General features: G+C 37.0%; 1 protein-coding gene across 7 annotated transcripts in view; it reads right to left on the bottom strand.

The window, feature by feature from the left end:
- The window catches only part of BMPR1B (bone morphogenetic protein receptor type 1B), a 389,785-nt gene that overhangs the window by 33,322 nt on the left and 340,388 nt on the right, over positions 1 to 16,075 (bottom strand). For all 7 annotated transcript variants that reach the window (XM_043972746.1, XM_043972744.1, XM_043972750.1 and 4 more), the window contains 4 exons: positions 10,587 to 10,689; positions 9,752 to 9,854; positions 2,643 to 2,739; positions 790 to 928 (listed from right to left, as the gene is read on the bottom strand). In XM_043972746.1, coding sequence (XP_043828681.1) covers positions 790 to 928; positions 2,643 to 2,739; positions 9,752 to 9,854; positions 10,587 to 10,689 — 442 coding nt within the window. The remainder of the gene's footprint in view (positions 1 to 789; positions 929 to 2,642; positions 2,740 to 9,751; positions 9,855 to 10,586; positions 10,690 to 16,075) is intronic.

The following is a 16,075-nucleotide window of genomic DNA, read 5'->3' as shown; positions in this document are numbered from 1 at the left end:
TTGCAGAGCAAATGTTGACCTGAATCTATGAAATCACAGACCCAATTAAAAAAAAAAAATAAAGTGAAGACCTGTACATTTGTAGCGTGCTACTATAGCCAGAGAGGGTATGAGAAAAATCCAGCTAAGGATAGAAAAGCCTGTATTTACACATACAAAAGGCAGAAAAATACAAGTTTATGTCTCATTGAGGATGAAGACTTTTTTTTAAACCTGTTCTACTCCCCATCCCGTGAGCCCTAAGGATCTTTCCTGTGTTTCCCTCATTAAAGCAAGTGCCTTGGATTCCCCATGGAGAGTCACCAAGGTTGGCACTGATGACCATCAGAAAACTAACCCTCTCCTAAATGGAAAAGTTATGGACTTCACTCTGAAATATGAGTCTTGAGGCTGAAACAAAGCCTCCTTCCCCAACGTGATGCCTGGATAGGAGTTACATGTGATCCTTTGGACTCAGGAAAGAGGGCCAAGGAGCAAGTAATGGAACCCTCGGTGAATCCAGGGTGAATATGGTTCCATATGTAACACTTCCTAATCTGCTCATGATCAGAAAAGGCTAAGCCTGGATTGTAATTCTACCCTTGCATTAAAAAACAAACAATCACATTACCCTCTCTAAGTCAATAGGTTATCAGTTAGGATTGTAACTGAGCTCCCGGGTCTACCTAACATAAGAGGGCTTTTTCCCCCTAACTAATGCCCTACTTGTTTCACTAGTAAACAGACACCCTGGGGTCCCTGCCATTTATAGAAGTTATGGTTTAAATGCCAACACTATTCTTCTCATACCAGCAGAGGGAGCCCCGATCCACTTCCTGAACTCTGAGATTGTTCAATTAAATCTTTCAAGGATTCCCCTGGAGGGATGTAAGTCTCATCCTGTTCCAGTCCAATGCTGTAGCGAGGTCTAGCTTCTTGTCTTTTATACCTAAAGATGTAAAAGGGACATGCAATTTAGATACCTGAGTATAGTAATAGATAGAAAGCATTGCATATAAAACAAATCACCAATTTCACTTCAACACCTAAATCATTGCCTCCCACAGTATTCAGTAAAGTGTGTTATGATTATTTCAACTGAAAGAAACTTCTAATTATTAACCCATCTCTATTATTTACATTTTCCTCCTTTCTATAGAGTTCAGAACTATACTTCAGTATCTCCTTACTGATTGACTTAAAGAACCTTTACTAAAGAGAACTGATGCTTTGCCTAACTTCACAAATCACTCCCTGTGCTATTTTGTTTTATACCACTAAATTACATGAAAGCTTACACTCTATTTATTTTTATACCAATTCATTTGTTATATATCTTATTGTCATATTAAGGGTAACAGACAAGAGCATATGGAGATCTAGAAATTGGAAGGGACCTTTAGTTCAACCTCTTCCTTTCAGAAATAAGCAAACTGAGGACCAGGGGAAATGAAATACCATGTCCAAGGTTACTCAATGTCAAAGGCATAGATTCTAAGTTATCTGACATCAGAGTAGGTGCTGTTTTTGTTGTTCTAAAATACCTTCCTTCCCAAATGCCACCCAGTCCAAAGGCTGCCTGAACAAGAATTATCTTTTATAATACCCATGAAGAGTGTTGATGTAGCTTTCACTTGAAAACTTCTAGTAAAGTGCAACCACTATCTCCCAAGGAAGCCCATTCAATGTGGGGACAGTTTGGAAAATAATTATTCAAAAGGTTTTCCTTATATTGAACCTAATTTAGCCTCATGGTACCTTCTGCTAAGAGCTCCCAGTTCTAACCTCTAGGACCACGTGGGGAAAGTCTAACCTCTTTTCCTCAATACTTAGTCAAGTATTTGTAGACAGTCAAATTATCATTTAGTTTTCTTATTTTTTCCCCACAAAAAAAAAATGGAGAAATTTTTAAAAAGGTAAAATGGACAAAAGACACTAATTAAATACGCAATTAAGCTTTAAAAACACATTTTACCTAGTTTAATTTTCTCTTATTCCAAATGGAGAATAATAAATAAATGATAGATAATAATAGATAATAAATATTAGATAGATAATAAATAAATGAATCAAATAATGACTTGTTTCTATAGAAACTAGGGGGGCTAGTGTTCTTAAATGAGAATGTTAGGTTGAAGGCAAGTAGTAGGACCAACAAAATGCTTTGACAAGTTATCATTTGCCTTATCTATTAAATTATCTATTAAAGTAGGCTGACTTTTTTTTTTTAAGTCTTCTAATACATGATGGGGGGGGAGGGGAAGGGGAACAAATCTTACCTTTTTCTTACAATGAGAAAAATTGAGTTCACTGACTAAGCTATTCTACCCCAAAGCCCTGCAGTAGTTCATTCTTGTATGTCGGATCTTCCTGTATGAAATAATACTTACAAAATAACCATAGAATTTCAACATCCTCAGTGGTATATGTACTTATAGCTTCCATTTACTTCATAATTGAGCGCTGATATTAATAAATGGTAATGGCTTTTTTAAAAGAAAGAAATGTACTTAAAGTATTTTAGATATACCTAGAAATGAAGTATGACAATACTTGTTTTTTTCCAGGTAATAAATATGCAAATAAAATCTTACCTTACCCAAACACCTAGATTATTTGTATTAAGAAGCTAGGATCTGCCCACATACATACTGGAGACTTACCTGAAATAACAGAATAGAATTATAAGGATCAAAAGGAAGCTACAGACTGTCACAGATATCAGTAAGGCCTTATGGTGTATGGATCCATCAACAAATTCTGAAATTTAAAAAAAAATAAGAAGTCGTATTATGGATATTTCTTTAACTCCAAGTTCAAAGACAGTCACTCTTTAAAAAACTGTTTATTATACTCTTTTTGGCAAGTTATGAAAAATTATCTCAATGTCTGATTTCCAAATTAGCAAGACAGAGGGGAGAAGCCAAGAATGCAGAGGAGAGGCTGTGACTCCCACAAGTTCCAGATAAACCCGGCTACTCACTCCCAAATAATGCAGTTTAAAAAAAAAAAAAAAGAGCAAAATTAGCAAGACCATTCCTATGCTCCTCCTCCCTGGGGGAGTTATTGTCTTCAGTTTTGTATCTCTGACATGGGGATGAAATGTCCTAACTTTTGAGTTAATGAGTGAATGCAAGCTCCCCATACCTACTATATCTAGCCAGCCCCATACTATGCTTACATCCACTCACTTTTGTCTCTAATGACCAAAGCTATGAATCTTTTCGGGGGTGGGGTGGGGATGGAGTCAATGAGGGTTAAGTGACTTGCCCAGGGTCACACAGCTAGTAAGTGTCAAGTGTCTGAGGCTGGATTTGAACTCAGATCTTCCTGGTGCTTGATCCACTGTGCCACCTAGCTGCCCCCTATGAATCACTTTTTAATGAGAATCTGATTGGTCTTTTGTGTTAACTTGACTTTTTCATGAAATCAGAACACAAGGTGTATTTGGATACGGAATGAATGCTGAGAGGAGATCAGGAGGCCATATACTATTAGTAGAGTGATTATTGACACTTAGTTTTGAAAGGACCTTACATCCTAAGGCTCTAAGTTTCTTGAAAGAAACAATTTTTTAAAAATCATTTGAGGGGCAGCTAGGTGGCGCAGTGGATAGAGCACCGGCCCTGGAGTCAGGAGTACCTGAGTTCAAATCCGGCCTCAGACACTTAACAGTTACTAGCTGTGTGACCCTGGGCAAGTCACTTAACCCCAATTGCCTCCCTTAAAAAAACAAACAAACAAACAAACAAAAATCATTTGACCTTGAACCTGTCTTGTTTCCCCAGCATATTGTTAGGTATCGAGCCAAAGAAAATGGGGTTGAGGTGAAATGTTACAACATCATCATGAGAAGTGTGACATCTAATTTTAAAGCAATTCCCAATGACATTTCACAACAAAGCTGTCACAAGGAATCTCATAATGAAACTATAGCCACGATGGAGTAGGCATAAAAAGGATGTCTACCACCGTAGTATAGAATGTTGTTTTGTTTTATTCTTGTCAAGTACCTCCACCCCTATGGTGGGTATGGTTCATGATGCTTTAATTTCACAACAGAAGTTTATTTAGCATGGGGCAGGGCACAGGGAAAAGACTTGAGCATGAATTGACTGAAAGAATTTTAAAAGATAGGCTTTTGAAAATGAACAGCAAGGATTTTTTTACTCGACATGATATCTCCCCAACTCTTTGCCTTAGTACAGGCTACTCTTCATACCTGGAAGGCACTCTTTCCTCATCCCTGATTCTGGGATTTCCTATTACCCCTCAAAGCTCATCTCAAGTCCCCACCTCCTACATGAAGCCTTTCAAGATACCTATAACATTACCTGCAACATTACTTGTATTTACTTTGTATATATTTTTACATAGTTATATTCATACAGGTTTTCTCCCCCTACAGTATCCAAGCTCCCAGTCTTTGTATCTGGAGTGCCTAGTGATATATTTTACTAACTAATGATATACATCTGTGGAGGGGAAGGGTCATCTTTTACATCCGCCCTGGGGAGCTATCTCATTAGTCCCTGGAAGTTTATGGAAGGAGTTACACTAGACTAGTTCCTGGCACAAGGAATGTTAGTAATGAATGTTTGTTGATTAACGAAGTTATAGGAAGTATGTATTGGGTAAGAGATGTATGTATGTGTCTGTGCATGTGTGTGCGTGTGTGTTGGGGGTGGTGATCTGACATGCCTAAAACAATTAGACCAGAATTACTTATGGTTAACATGTTCATTGTTTGCTGCTGTTAGAGCAATACTTCAAAATATTTCAGGGACTCTCATTTTCTTAGGTAGGCAAAGATTCTTTTTAAAATTATAATTTAAAAACCATTTTCCCCTCACAAAAGTCCAGCAAACCAAAATGATCATATATATCAGATCACAGGATTCCTCACTGATTAAGTTTTAGGAATGTAGACTTTTTTTTTGGTTACAAAATTAGCTCAATTATTTTCAATTTCTAGTTTCTTTTTTGCCCCAAAGAAGATAAATTACACAGTATATGTTTAAAATAGAAAGACAAAAATTGCAATCACTTCATACGATCAACCCATGAACAAATAATTTGGGTTTCACTGCAACAGAATATTAGGAGACCTCTTCTGGAAATCCCCAGACTGTCAATGTCAATGGTGAATACAGAAAACTGTGAGGTCTCTATTCTTTTGCCCTCCACTGATCACATTTCAGATTTATGAGAGCAATGAGACAAGAAGGCTTCTATGGGGCTCGTGGATTGCCATCATTCATTTGGAAAAAAAAATTAGGACCAAGTTTATTTTTCTTGCCCCATTATCCCTATTACTTTCCTTGTCTTCTATCTTGAATCAGTAATATCCACCATTTTTTTCTGCTGGTCACACCAGTCATGTTTTAATCTACCGTTACCTGTTCTTTAGGCATTAACAATGTAAACATTCAAGACACTGCCAGTACCCTTTGAAAGGTGACACTACTTGATACCTATCCAGAAAATGATAGGGCACATCATTCTTACTGAGGCAGCACATTTCTCCTACCTTGTCACTCCAACTATGTGGTGATCTGAAATAGAGAAGCCCCCAGTGAGGCCCTGTTCACCATATTGGAGTAGATTTACTAAGGACTTAATGTGATCAATGCAGATCTTATGGAAGCCTGGCAGTTGTATTTACCAAAACAATAATGCCTATTACTTTTTTGTTTCTTCAAATATCAAGTGTACTGTATTCCTATTTACTTCTAATGCATGGAGAATTTCTCTCTCTCTCTCTCTCTCAAGTTCTGGAAATAATGATTGAGGGTCATTTAGTGAAATGCCATCAAAACCAAATGGATCTTTGGGATATTGTTTCCCTATCACCAACACAGTTAAAGAATTAAGGCTGTGATAAGCAGATTCATGTGCTGCATAAAGTGGAGATAAAAACATAAATGTTGCTTGTACTCAATTAAATTTAGTCAGAAATTTAAAAGTTGTAGATCAGAGAAATTGAAGATTTCATACATCATCCAATTCTTTGTTCATGTATGTACATATAATATATACGTATATATGTATACATATACACACATACTGGAATGTTTTCATTTGTTGATGAATGCCAATTTCATAGTAAAAAAAAGATTAAAAAATTAAAAACAGAAGCCATAAAAGGTAAAGACATTCAATTCTTCACACCCCTTTCACAGATAGTCTCCCTCGGATTCCTGTATAGTTAGAAGCTGGAAAGATCATAATTGGAGCTGTTTTCTGGAAAGAAATATAACTCAGTACTAAATGGTGTAAGCATATATCAGGGGCGTAACACTGAGATTGGAAGGTGGGTTTGGGCACTAATCTTTCAAAGTCAAACAGATGTTGCCATATTATTCTTCTATGTGTTACAGTAGTCATGGCAAAAGTATGTGAGGAGAGAGTTTGTTTAAACCATTCCTTGAAGACTTTCATTTGCCATTGGAAATATTTTATCATGTTTCAGGTAACAGCTTTAATAGACCCAGGTACGAAGCTAAACTTTTTTAAAAAAACATATTTTTAAAAATGTGTATATTGAGGAAGAGAAGGTATGAGAAATGTTTTCCTGAAAGTGAGAATGTCTACTTAGAGAGTAAGTGATTTGCCCAAGTTCATATAGCCAGTATCCATCTACGTGACATAAGCTTGTCACACAGGGGAACCTTCACCCAGGATCTCCTAGCTCACCATCTGCTCTTCCACACTGCCTTTGCAAAGAACATTATAAAATGTTCATCTCTATATTTATTTATTTATTTTATTATTTTTTTTGTGGGGCAATGAGGGTGAAGTGACTTGCCCAGGGTCACACAGCTAGTACGTGTCAAGTGTCTGAGGCTGGATTTGAACTCAGGTCTTCCTGAATCCAAGGCCACTGCTTTATCCACTGTGCCACCTCGCTGCCCCCTCTATATTTAAACTCTTAACTGGATATTTCTAATAATCACTGAAATGGAAAGATTAGCACATTCTGAAAGGCAGAATTAAGGAAAATTGGCAGGATACGGTTTCAAATGGTTCTCACATTTTCCTCCTAACTTTCAGTCGTCATTTCTTTAAACTGTTTTGTAAGAATTAATATTTTCATAAACAAATACGTTAAAGCAAAACTAAATGATTTTATAGGGTGGATCCTCACAATCCCATCAAACTATCCCCCCCCCCAATTTCTAAGAAATAATTATTTTATCTTGACATAACAGACTATGCTGAAATCTAGGTCTAGAAGGCTCGGTACACACATCCAACTACATTATTTATTCAATCTTTTGCTTGTCCATTCATTACTAAAGATATAAGCAGAAGTCAGGCTAAATCACAATAGACATCTTGCTCCTTTCCTACCTACTATAGCATCACTTAGATTTCCACCCACATAATTTATTGGTTATAGTAAAAGAGTCACATTTGATTTGATGATTATTATTCTTTTCTTAACTTTCCAGAAGAGCTGGATGTTACAAAACCCCCATAGCATTTGACTGATGCTTTTCAACCAATTACAAGACATTCCATTCAATGACTTCTCTTCTCCAAAGTTGAGGAATGACTTGTTCATACCTATCTTATACCTATTGCTGATTGATTGATTTAAAAGAGATGGCCTTAGCTGTGTGACCCTAGGAAAGTCCCTTAACCCCAATTGCCTCACAAAAAAAAGAGAGATGGCCAGCTGTTCATACCTAATTTGCACCTTTTGAGTAATTATGTAACTTAATCAAAGAGATTTATCACATGATAAACTTGTTAGAAAATGAAGCATTTTGTAAATTAAGTTAATTGGTATTAAGAGTTTGGAGCACCAAGGGCGGCTAGGTGGCATAGTGGATAAAGCACCAGCCCTGGATTCAGGAGGACCTGAGTTCAAATCCGGCCTCAAACACTTGACACTTACTAGCTGTGTGACCCTGGGCAAGTCCCTTAACCCTCATTTCCCTGCCCCTCCCCGAAAAAAAGAAAGAAAAGAAAAGAAAAAAAAAAGAGTTTGAAGCACCCCTCTTACATAAGCATCTGCCTTATCCCTAAGGCAAATTTAATTCAAAAACTTCTCAAAGAGGAGAGCGCTCCCTGACTCTGATAGCCCCTAAAACATAATCATGCTCAAAATTATTGATCAGATACTTTCTTCACATTTAAATAAAATGGCCATTACCATTGTGCAACAGGAAGAAGTCTCATGTCTTATTACTACCTCTTTAAATTAAATTTTACCTCAATTATGGAGAGGTTGTGGAGAAATAGGTATACTCAGATTCAACTGTGGTATAATTTTAAATTTGTAGAATCTTTTCAGAGAACAATATGAGAGTCAAAATTATAAAAAAAAATTTGATCAGATCTTAACCTGGCTAGCTTTAGTGGGCTCTCACCAGTCAGAACAGCACAATTTTAGCGTGGCATTCTCAAAGCTAATTGCCTTTACTTTTTCTGGGTATGCTGTATGGAGATCCATTTCAGAAGTTATTGTAGCAGCAGCAGCAAAATCATGGCATGGTGGCGGTCTGGGGCTGGCCAAAAAGTATTTGCAGTAATAATGCTACAATGCTTATATATCAAAAGTCTACAAATATAATACTTGGGCAATAGAATAATTTATTAAAGTTCAGTCATTTCCATTTGAGGACAATTCTCACATTCACAGAATCTCAAATCCAGAAAGTACTTTCAAAGCCATCAAAACTGAACCCATACTTGAAAAAGAATCCCTTGACAATACAGCTAAAAGTGATCATTCATTGAGCCTTTGCTTGAAGATCTCCAGCGAGGGAAAATCAATACCTCTCCCAAGTGAAACTATTCCATTTTGGTGATCAGTCTACCCCACATATAAAAGGGGGTGCCCCACAACTATAATTCTATAATTCCTGAAAGCACAAACTTCTCAACTGAATCAATCAGAGCTATGAATTAGGCTGGCTATGACTTAGAGCTTTTACAAAGCAAAGGCTTTACACTAACTGTGAAAAATCCAGGGAGTGTGTTGAAATTGGCTGGGGAGAACTAGCCACACCCTTTAGGTTTTCTATAAAATATCAAACCTGTTTATAACCCAGAGATTTGAAAGTATGGTATATGGTAAAAACAGATTAAGGAGTAAAGACTGTGACAACTGAACTGGATAGAATTGGAAGCAGAGGGACAAGAGGTGAAAAGAAAAAGTAAAAGTTGAATTGAGTTGTGGTAGAGAAAGGAGAGGCTGAAAAGGAGCATTGGTCATATGGACATCTCAAAGCAGAAGGCCCAGGCTGAGATCACCAGTTGTATCTACCTCATCAAACACTTAGGAAAGTTTTTTTCTCAATGGAAGTAGAAGTGAGGAAAAATAAGTGTTTATTAATTGAAAAAATAAAATTCAATAAAAAATGTTTAAGGTATAAGTTAGTTTTAGAATGAAGTATGATTTTAAAACTATCCACACATAACTAAATTAGCTATAGGTCTGGAATATCATGGGATGTTTCTCTTAAAAATTCAAATCTCTACATGCTATAAGCTTCTGGAATCTTGGTGGAGGAACAGAGAAGTAAGCTTAGAGAAATGGGAAAAGCTAGAGTGATGTCCAAGTAAATTGTTGTTTTAATGAGTTAATAACATGATTGCTGCTATAATGATACTTTTACCACTTCATTTTTGTGGCTCCTGCTCACAGTAACTGGGACAAAGTTCTGTCACATTCGTATCTGCAGGTACTTTTTTTTTTTTTTACTGTTTTGGATATAATTTTGAGCATGGTTCAGGATCTCAATTCTTTATTCCCTCTTACCTCGATTTTTCAATGGAGGCAGTGTAGGGTGAAGGTCTTTATTGCATTCATTCCGTTCTGTGCAACATTCAATTGACCTCCTTTGGTGAGGAATAGGAGTGTCCTATTATAGAATCCAAATATAGATGCAAATATTAATTAATATTTCCCTCTAAAATTCAAGAAGCACCTTTCATTTCCAACTTGAGCAAGTCCTTTTTGTTTATTTTTATTTTTAATGAAATTATTTTATTTTCCAGTTACATTTAGATATAGTTTTCAACATTTGTTTTTATAATATTTCTAGTTTCAAAATTTTCTCCCTCTCTCCCCTTTCTCCCCCCTCCCCTGGGCAGCAAGAGCAAGTCCTTTATGGCATTTATTTATGGTGCTAGTAAGTTCATTGGTTCTGGGATTGCAATAGCCCTTTTTAAAGTAATAACAACTATACTTCCAATTAGAGACCATCATGCAATGGTTTGGTGAAGTTTTCACATTTTACTTCAGGGGTTAATAATAGTTACTTTATTTACAATCTATTTTGAGAGACTGGACTTACTTTGAATGAACCTAACTCACCTAGTGGAACTTTCAGAAATTTCGGCAGAACACATTTACCCAAAAGAATACATAAACAAGAATAATGAATGAGTGAATAGGCAAGGGTTTCATTCTACTGAAAGTAACAGGAACATCTGTTTGTAAAACCAGAAAATAACTGAGAACCCACACATTTTGTTTTTTCATTATTAGCAAATGAGATTTTTTTTTTTGCTTCTTTTGCTTGTAATTTGGCTGATTAAATCACAGGTCTGGTCAAAAAATACCCAAGTAGAATCAAATTATATTCCCTTACCCGGCACTGAAAGTCAGAGCCCTCCAATCCCAGACATCCAGAAGTGACCACAGGCATCCCAGAATCATCTTCTTCTATCATAGTGAAACAGTAGCCATCTGTGCTAAAGATCAGAAAGGGAAAAAAAATGAATGTGTATATGTACATGAGGTTGCTCTAGTGTGTTTTGGGGAATGAGGAGAGAATTGTTTGACTTAATTCATTTGCAAACAGGATCACTACATTGTATTAAAAAAGCATAGCGTTATCTTCTGATATACAAGGAGGCTAGCTTTAGCTGTCACAAGAATGTACAACAATTACTTGTTTCCCGCCTCTCTCCCTTCCTTTTTCCCTCTCCCTCTCTCTCTTTCTCCCCTCTCTCCCTCCCTACCCCCTCTCTCAGACACTCTCTCTCTCTCTCTCTCTCTCTCTCTCACACACACACACACACACACACACACACACACACACATATGCCACAGAATCTAGCTGATCCCAGAACATACTTCATACTCCATAGAAGCAAGAAAGAAAGCAAGGCCTAGGAGGGTATCTTGCTATCTCTCTGTGTACCCCCTACTTTCCAGCTCTTGCTCAGAAATCATACTAAAATCAATACCAGACTTGCTGCTACAATGGGACAATAGTACCCTTGGTCTATACTCATAATACCTATGACTCCCCTGACCAAGATTCCCTTCTCTGACCACTGTTTCACTCTGTGCTATCTTCTGTTATTAGAATATTAGTTCTTTGAGGTCAGGGGTGATTTTGCTTTTGTGCCAGTGCCGACCATAGAATATATACGCACAGCTAGAGCACAATTTATGCTGGAGAAGTGCCCTCAGTTTTGAAAACTAGGTAGTTATATGAAAAGTGTATGAAATAATTCCTTTATCTAAGTAGCTCTCCCACTTGACAGGAAGATAATCAATTTTACTGTAGCAGCCAGAGCTTCAAAAGTAAAAGGTTGGTCCTCATTTTTCAGTTGTGTCTGACTCTTCGTGACCTCATTTGGGGTTTTCTTGGCAAAGACAGTGGAGTGGTTTTGCGATTTCCTTCTCCAGCTTATTTGACTGATTGAGAAACTAAGGCAAACAGGGTTAAATGACTGGCCCAGGGTCATACTGCTTTGAGGTGTTTGAAGCCAGATTTTAATTCAGGAAGAGGAGTCTTCTTGATTCCGGGCCTAGTACTAGAATCCACTATGCCACCAAACTCTTCTGGCCAGGGGGTAGGAGATTAGAACAGAGGAGAGACAATGATGGACAAAAGACAGCAGCATATAACCAGTGTCTTTTGGGGACTGAATAAAGACCACTGTTTGTGCTCACTTCTAAACACACTGAATTTCTTGTCCTTTGGAAATGCAGAAGACAAAAACAATATGAAACACATGGGATTTGAAAACAAAGAAGCAGCACTGTTATGTTCTATAAAATTCTCTGTCCATTCCATCTTTTCCATAGATATATGGTGCCCAAAGATGGCCATGGTTGTGGGGACCTGAAAGTTTAGCGTTATAGAAAGGAAACTGTGAAATGCTATTAGCCATGATTTGTCTTTTTTCATATTATTGATAGCGACATTCTGTTGTTCATTAGTCCTTGAGTTACCATCAACAGGCTTTATAAATTGTTTACTTGCCTTGCAAACCTAAAGTGATCTGTAATACCTCAGTTTATAAGGTTGAAAAGAGCAGAGTTCAAACATTTAACAGATGGCTCAATGGTGCCCGTGATAAATGTCTTTGCTAAACCAAGGTCAAATTCATGATGATTGCTGGGAAGAACACTTGCCTCTGCTTGCAGCCTATACTATAAATTATTTTGGGGGCTTCCATGCTGATTCAATCCAATTTCTGTGTAAATAGGAAAACCATAAGAATTAAAGAATGCAAGAAAAACCTGAATCCTATGAACCTGAAACACAGGACGGTACAAATAAATGCTATTTTCTGGATTTCCCATTTCTTTTCAAGGCACTGAACATTTTCAACTGGGGTGGGGGCAACTAGAGAAGGGACTTATCCTTTCAAATATTATTCTTTAAAATTTATTTTATTTTTGTGGGGCAATGAGGGTTAAGTGACTTGTCCAGGGTCACACAGCTAGTAAGAGTTAAGTGTCTGAGGCTGCATTTGAACTCAGGTCCTCCTGAATCCAGGGCTGGTGCTCTACTCACTGCACCACCTAGCTGCCCCCAGGACTTATTCTTTCAGCAATGAATGAAGATCCTATTATGGAAACTGCCTCCACTATTCAGACTGGCAACTCTTCTACAATTTTTAGTTAGAAAAATTTGCCTGGGGCACCTACCTATTAAGTGACTCACTTCAACTAGTTACTATACTAAGAGCAAGAATCAAATTCAGATCTTCCAGATGCCAAAGTCGTCATCCATCCACCATGCTGCAGTGACTCTCAAAATTTACACACGATATACAAAGTGCTTACCTGAAAGCCACAACATAATTTGGAGTCAAGGGAAATAAACCGGAGAAATAATCAACCTTATTCTCTGACTTTGAGTTTATACGGGAGTGAGCAAATATGACTTAATATTTTGTTTTAAAATATAGAGAGAGACACATACATATATGCATGTAAATATATTTCTTCTGAGAACTTCAGTACTTTGTAAACATTAATTTAGCTTTGAAAAGCTAAAATGACCATATCAATGACTTTTAAAATTACATTGCTCTATAAAGTATCTAGGATAGGAAGAGGGATAGAACTAGACCTGTAATTTCATTAACATAAGAAATCTCTACTACTAATGCAGGTTAGTTCCTTCTCTGTAACTAAGTTTCTTGCCTGGAGTCACAGAGATAGCATATGTCAGAAGTAGGCTTTGAAGGCAGGTCTTCTTGGCTTTAAGCCTGGCTCATTAGTCACTATGCCACAGTGATTCTCTCAAGAAGGTATATAGTTGGTAAAAGAAAAAAAAACCCAATTATTCTTACTTTTCCCTGTATACTCTAAAAAGAGTACTAAGAACTTTGAAAAGCTGAGTTTGCTGGTGGCAGAGGTTTTATCTCTATTTGAAAGACAGAAAGGATACACAGAGTCCACAATGATTGCCCAATAAATATTTGTTGACTTGAAGATATTTCTTTCCAGCTAATTCGAGCATGAGGAGTTCTAGAATCGTTCGTGATTTTCTTTTTTTAATGGATTAAAAAGTCTGTCCTTGTATAAATAATTGCTATGACCTTCAAAAGTCCCCCTCTGCTATCCTTCACCATATTTAACATTGAAGAAACAGAAAATTATCTCCCTTGGGAAATTTGCCCCAAAGCAATGAGACAGTTTTTGAGACTTTAGCAAGGGTCATGCTACCTAATCATAAGGGTATGATACAATGATGTTTTGAAATTCAATTCAATTGACCTAAAATACAAGAATAGAACTACATGTTACTGAGAAACTGCATTTTAAAACGGCATGACAAAAATAGTACAGTGCAAAGCAGTACAAGTGGCTATCCACAATAAAACATCGTTATGCGATGCTGCAGATAAATTGTTGAACCAGCACATAAAGAGGTCCAATATTCTGCCTCCTACAAAACAAGATATCATCTTACTAAAGTATGAGATCTGATGATGGGAACACAAAAACCACAAGATCTTATTTTTGGAAAGATGCTACTAAAATTAAAAAAAAAATTTCAAGAGTGAAAATGGTGATTTGAACCAAGACCTTTAATAAATGTCAGAAATAGAAAGCCAGGATCCAAAACCTCTGCAGCTGTTCACGCAGATGTCTTTGTTGGCAAAAGGCCAATTCTCATGAAAGATGCTGTACCTATCTTACTGGTTCACAATGGTTCAAGACTATCAGTTCTTTCTACTACTTTTCACGGAAATAACTAAGCATATTCTGTTTTGTTTTAAAATTTATCTTATTTATTTTTTAATTAGTTCAAAGGTGACCTATACCCACTTTGCACTTTGATCCTGATTATTCAATATAATTTAGTGTCACGCAAAAGAATTCTAAATAAAAGCTTCCGCAAATGAATCACACATATATACAAAGATATTTATGTGTATATGTGTGGTCATATGCATGAGTGTGCATTTATGTACATATTAGCTATGTGTATATGTATGTATGTGTGTATCTATCTATCATGTTGTCAATGAGTAAACCTCAAGATCTAATAGAAGAGCCCACCTTTCTCATACTTTCACTGGTATTAAACAACAGTGGAGCACTAGAGAAACAAATGCAAGATTCGATGCTACAAAAAACTGAGTGCCCGTGGAACAAATCACATGGACTGTTATGATTTCATCATGCAATGTTGGACGTGCTAACAAATGAGAACAGTGTGTGTGCCTTTAAAGAATCTGAGACCTTGTGTCATGAACACCTGCTTGGAAACTCACAACAGCACACTCAACAGCAGGATTAACATTTCAGCAGGTTCAGGGTTAACATAACCTTTGCAAGGACTCTTATGAAACCCTTTCAACTTTGCCACCTGTGACTCTTCAGGATATCCAGCTTGTAATTCTTCATATGCTAATTAGTGCTGTTTTCATGCACACGTCTTGTGTGTCAATCACCTATAAAATGACAGCATTGATTTATACCTTCAAGACTCAGAAATCAATTCAGTTCAAGAATTCTTGGCCAGACACTAAATGGACAAATGAATAAGCATCGAGATCTCTGAAATAACTTAAAGAAAGAATTCTCAGGGCTCAGTGTTAGGCTAGCTACCCAGATATTATAATTTGATATGACACTTCCTTCCTAAATCCTCCAGCTAAAGACAATGTCTCTACTTTGTTCCAAATTCAAGTAATAACACCTTGTAAATCACATGAAATGAAAACTGCCCATATATTCTTATAATTATGAATTTAAGGAATTTTTGTTTACAAGGAGTAAAAGTGTGGCCATTCTTGATGTTTCTTACTAACAGTTTCTTGATAACAAATCCTTTTCAAAGCTTCCCCTTCATTAATGTTCTCCTCTGATACCTTATCATAGAGAGACAGTGAACCGGGGCGGGGGGGGGGGGGTGCCAATGTATTCAAGCTCTGGCAGCATGGATCTGGAGGAAGTCTGTATATTGGCCATTCTAGAACTACTTCAAGATCAAAGAGCCTCAAATACAAGTTGGTCAGAGGTGATGAATTTTGCAGCCACTGAAATTTCAAAGGTCCAGATTTAGAAGGGCTGTGATTAGCATTAATGGGTGTTCTGTCAACAACAATGAAATCACAGATAGTTAACTAATGAAGCATGAATTCTAGAAGTTTTTCAATATTTCAAGATGTATATGGCCTGATTATTCCCACCAAAAGCTTTTTTTCCCCCCAGGGGCAATGAGGGTTACATGACTTGCCCAGGGTCACACAGCTAGTGTGTCAAATGTCTGAGGCCGCACTTGAACTCAGGTCCTCCTGAATCCACTGTGCCACCTAGCTGCCGCCCAAAAGCTTTTTATAGAGAAGGTCCAGGAACTCAAAAAATGCAAAACAGAGC

Source organism: Dromiciops gliroides, chromosome 6 (assembly GCF_019393635.1).
Source record: "Dromiciops gliroides isolate mDroGli1 chromosome 6, mDroGli1.pri, whole genome shotgun sequence".
Lineage (NCBI taxonomy): Eukaryota > Metazoa > Chordata > Mammalia > Microbiotheria > Microbiotheriidae > Dromiciops > Dromiciops gliroides.
Note: the sequence above shows the minus strand (reverse complement) of the source record. Positions and strands in the feature narration are given on the sequence as shown.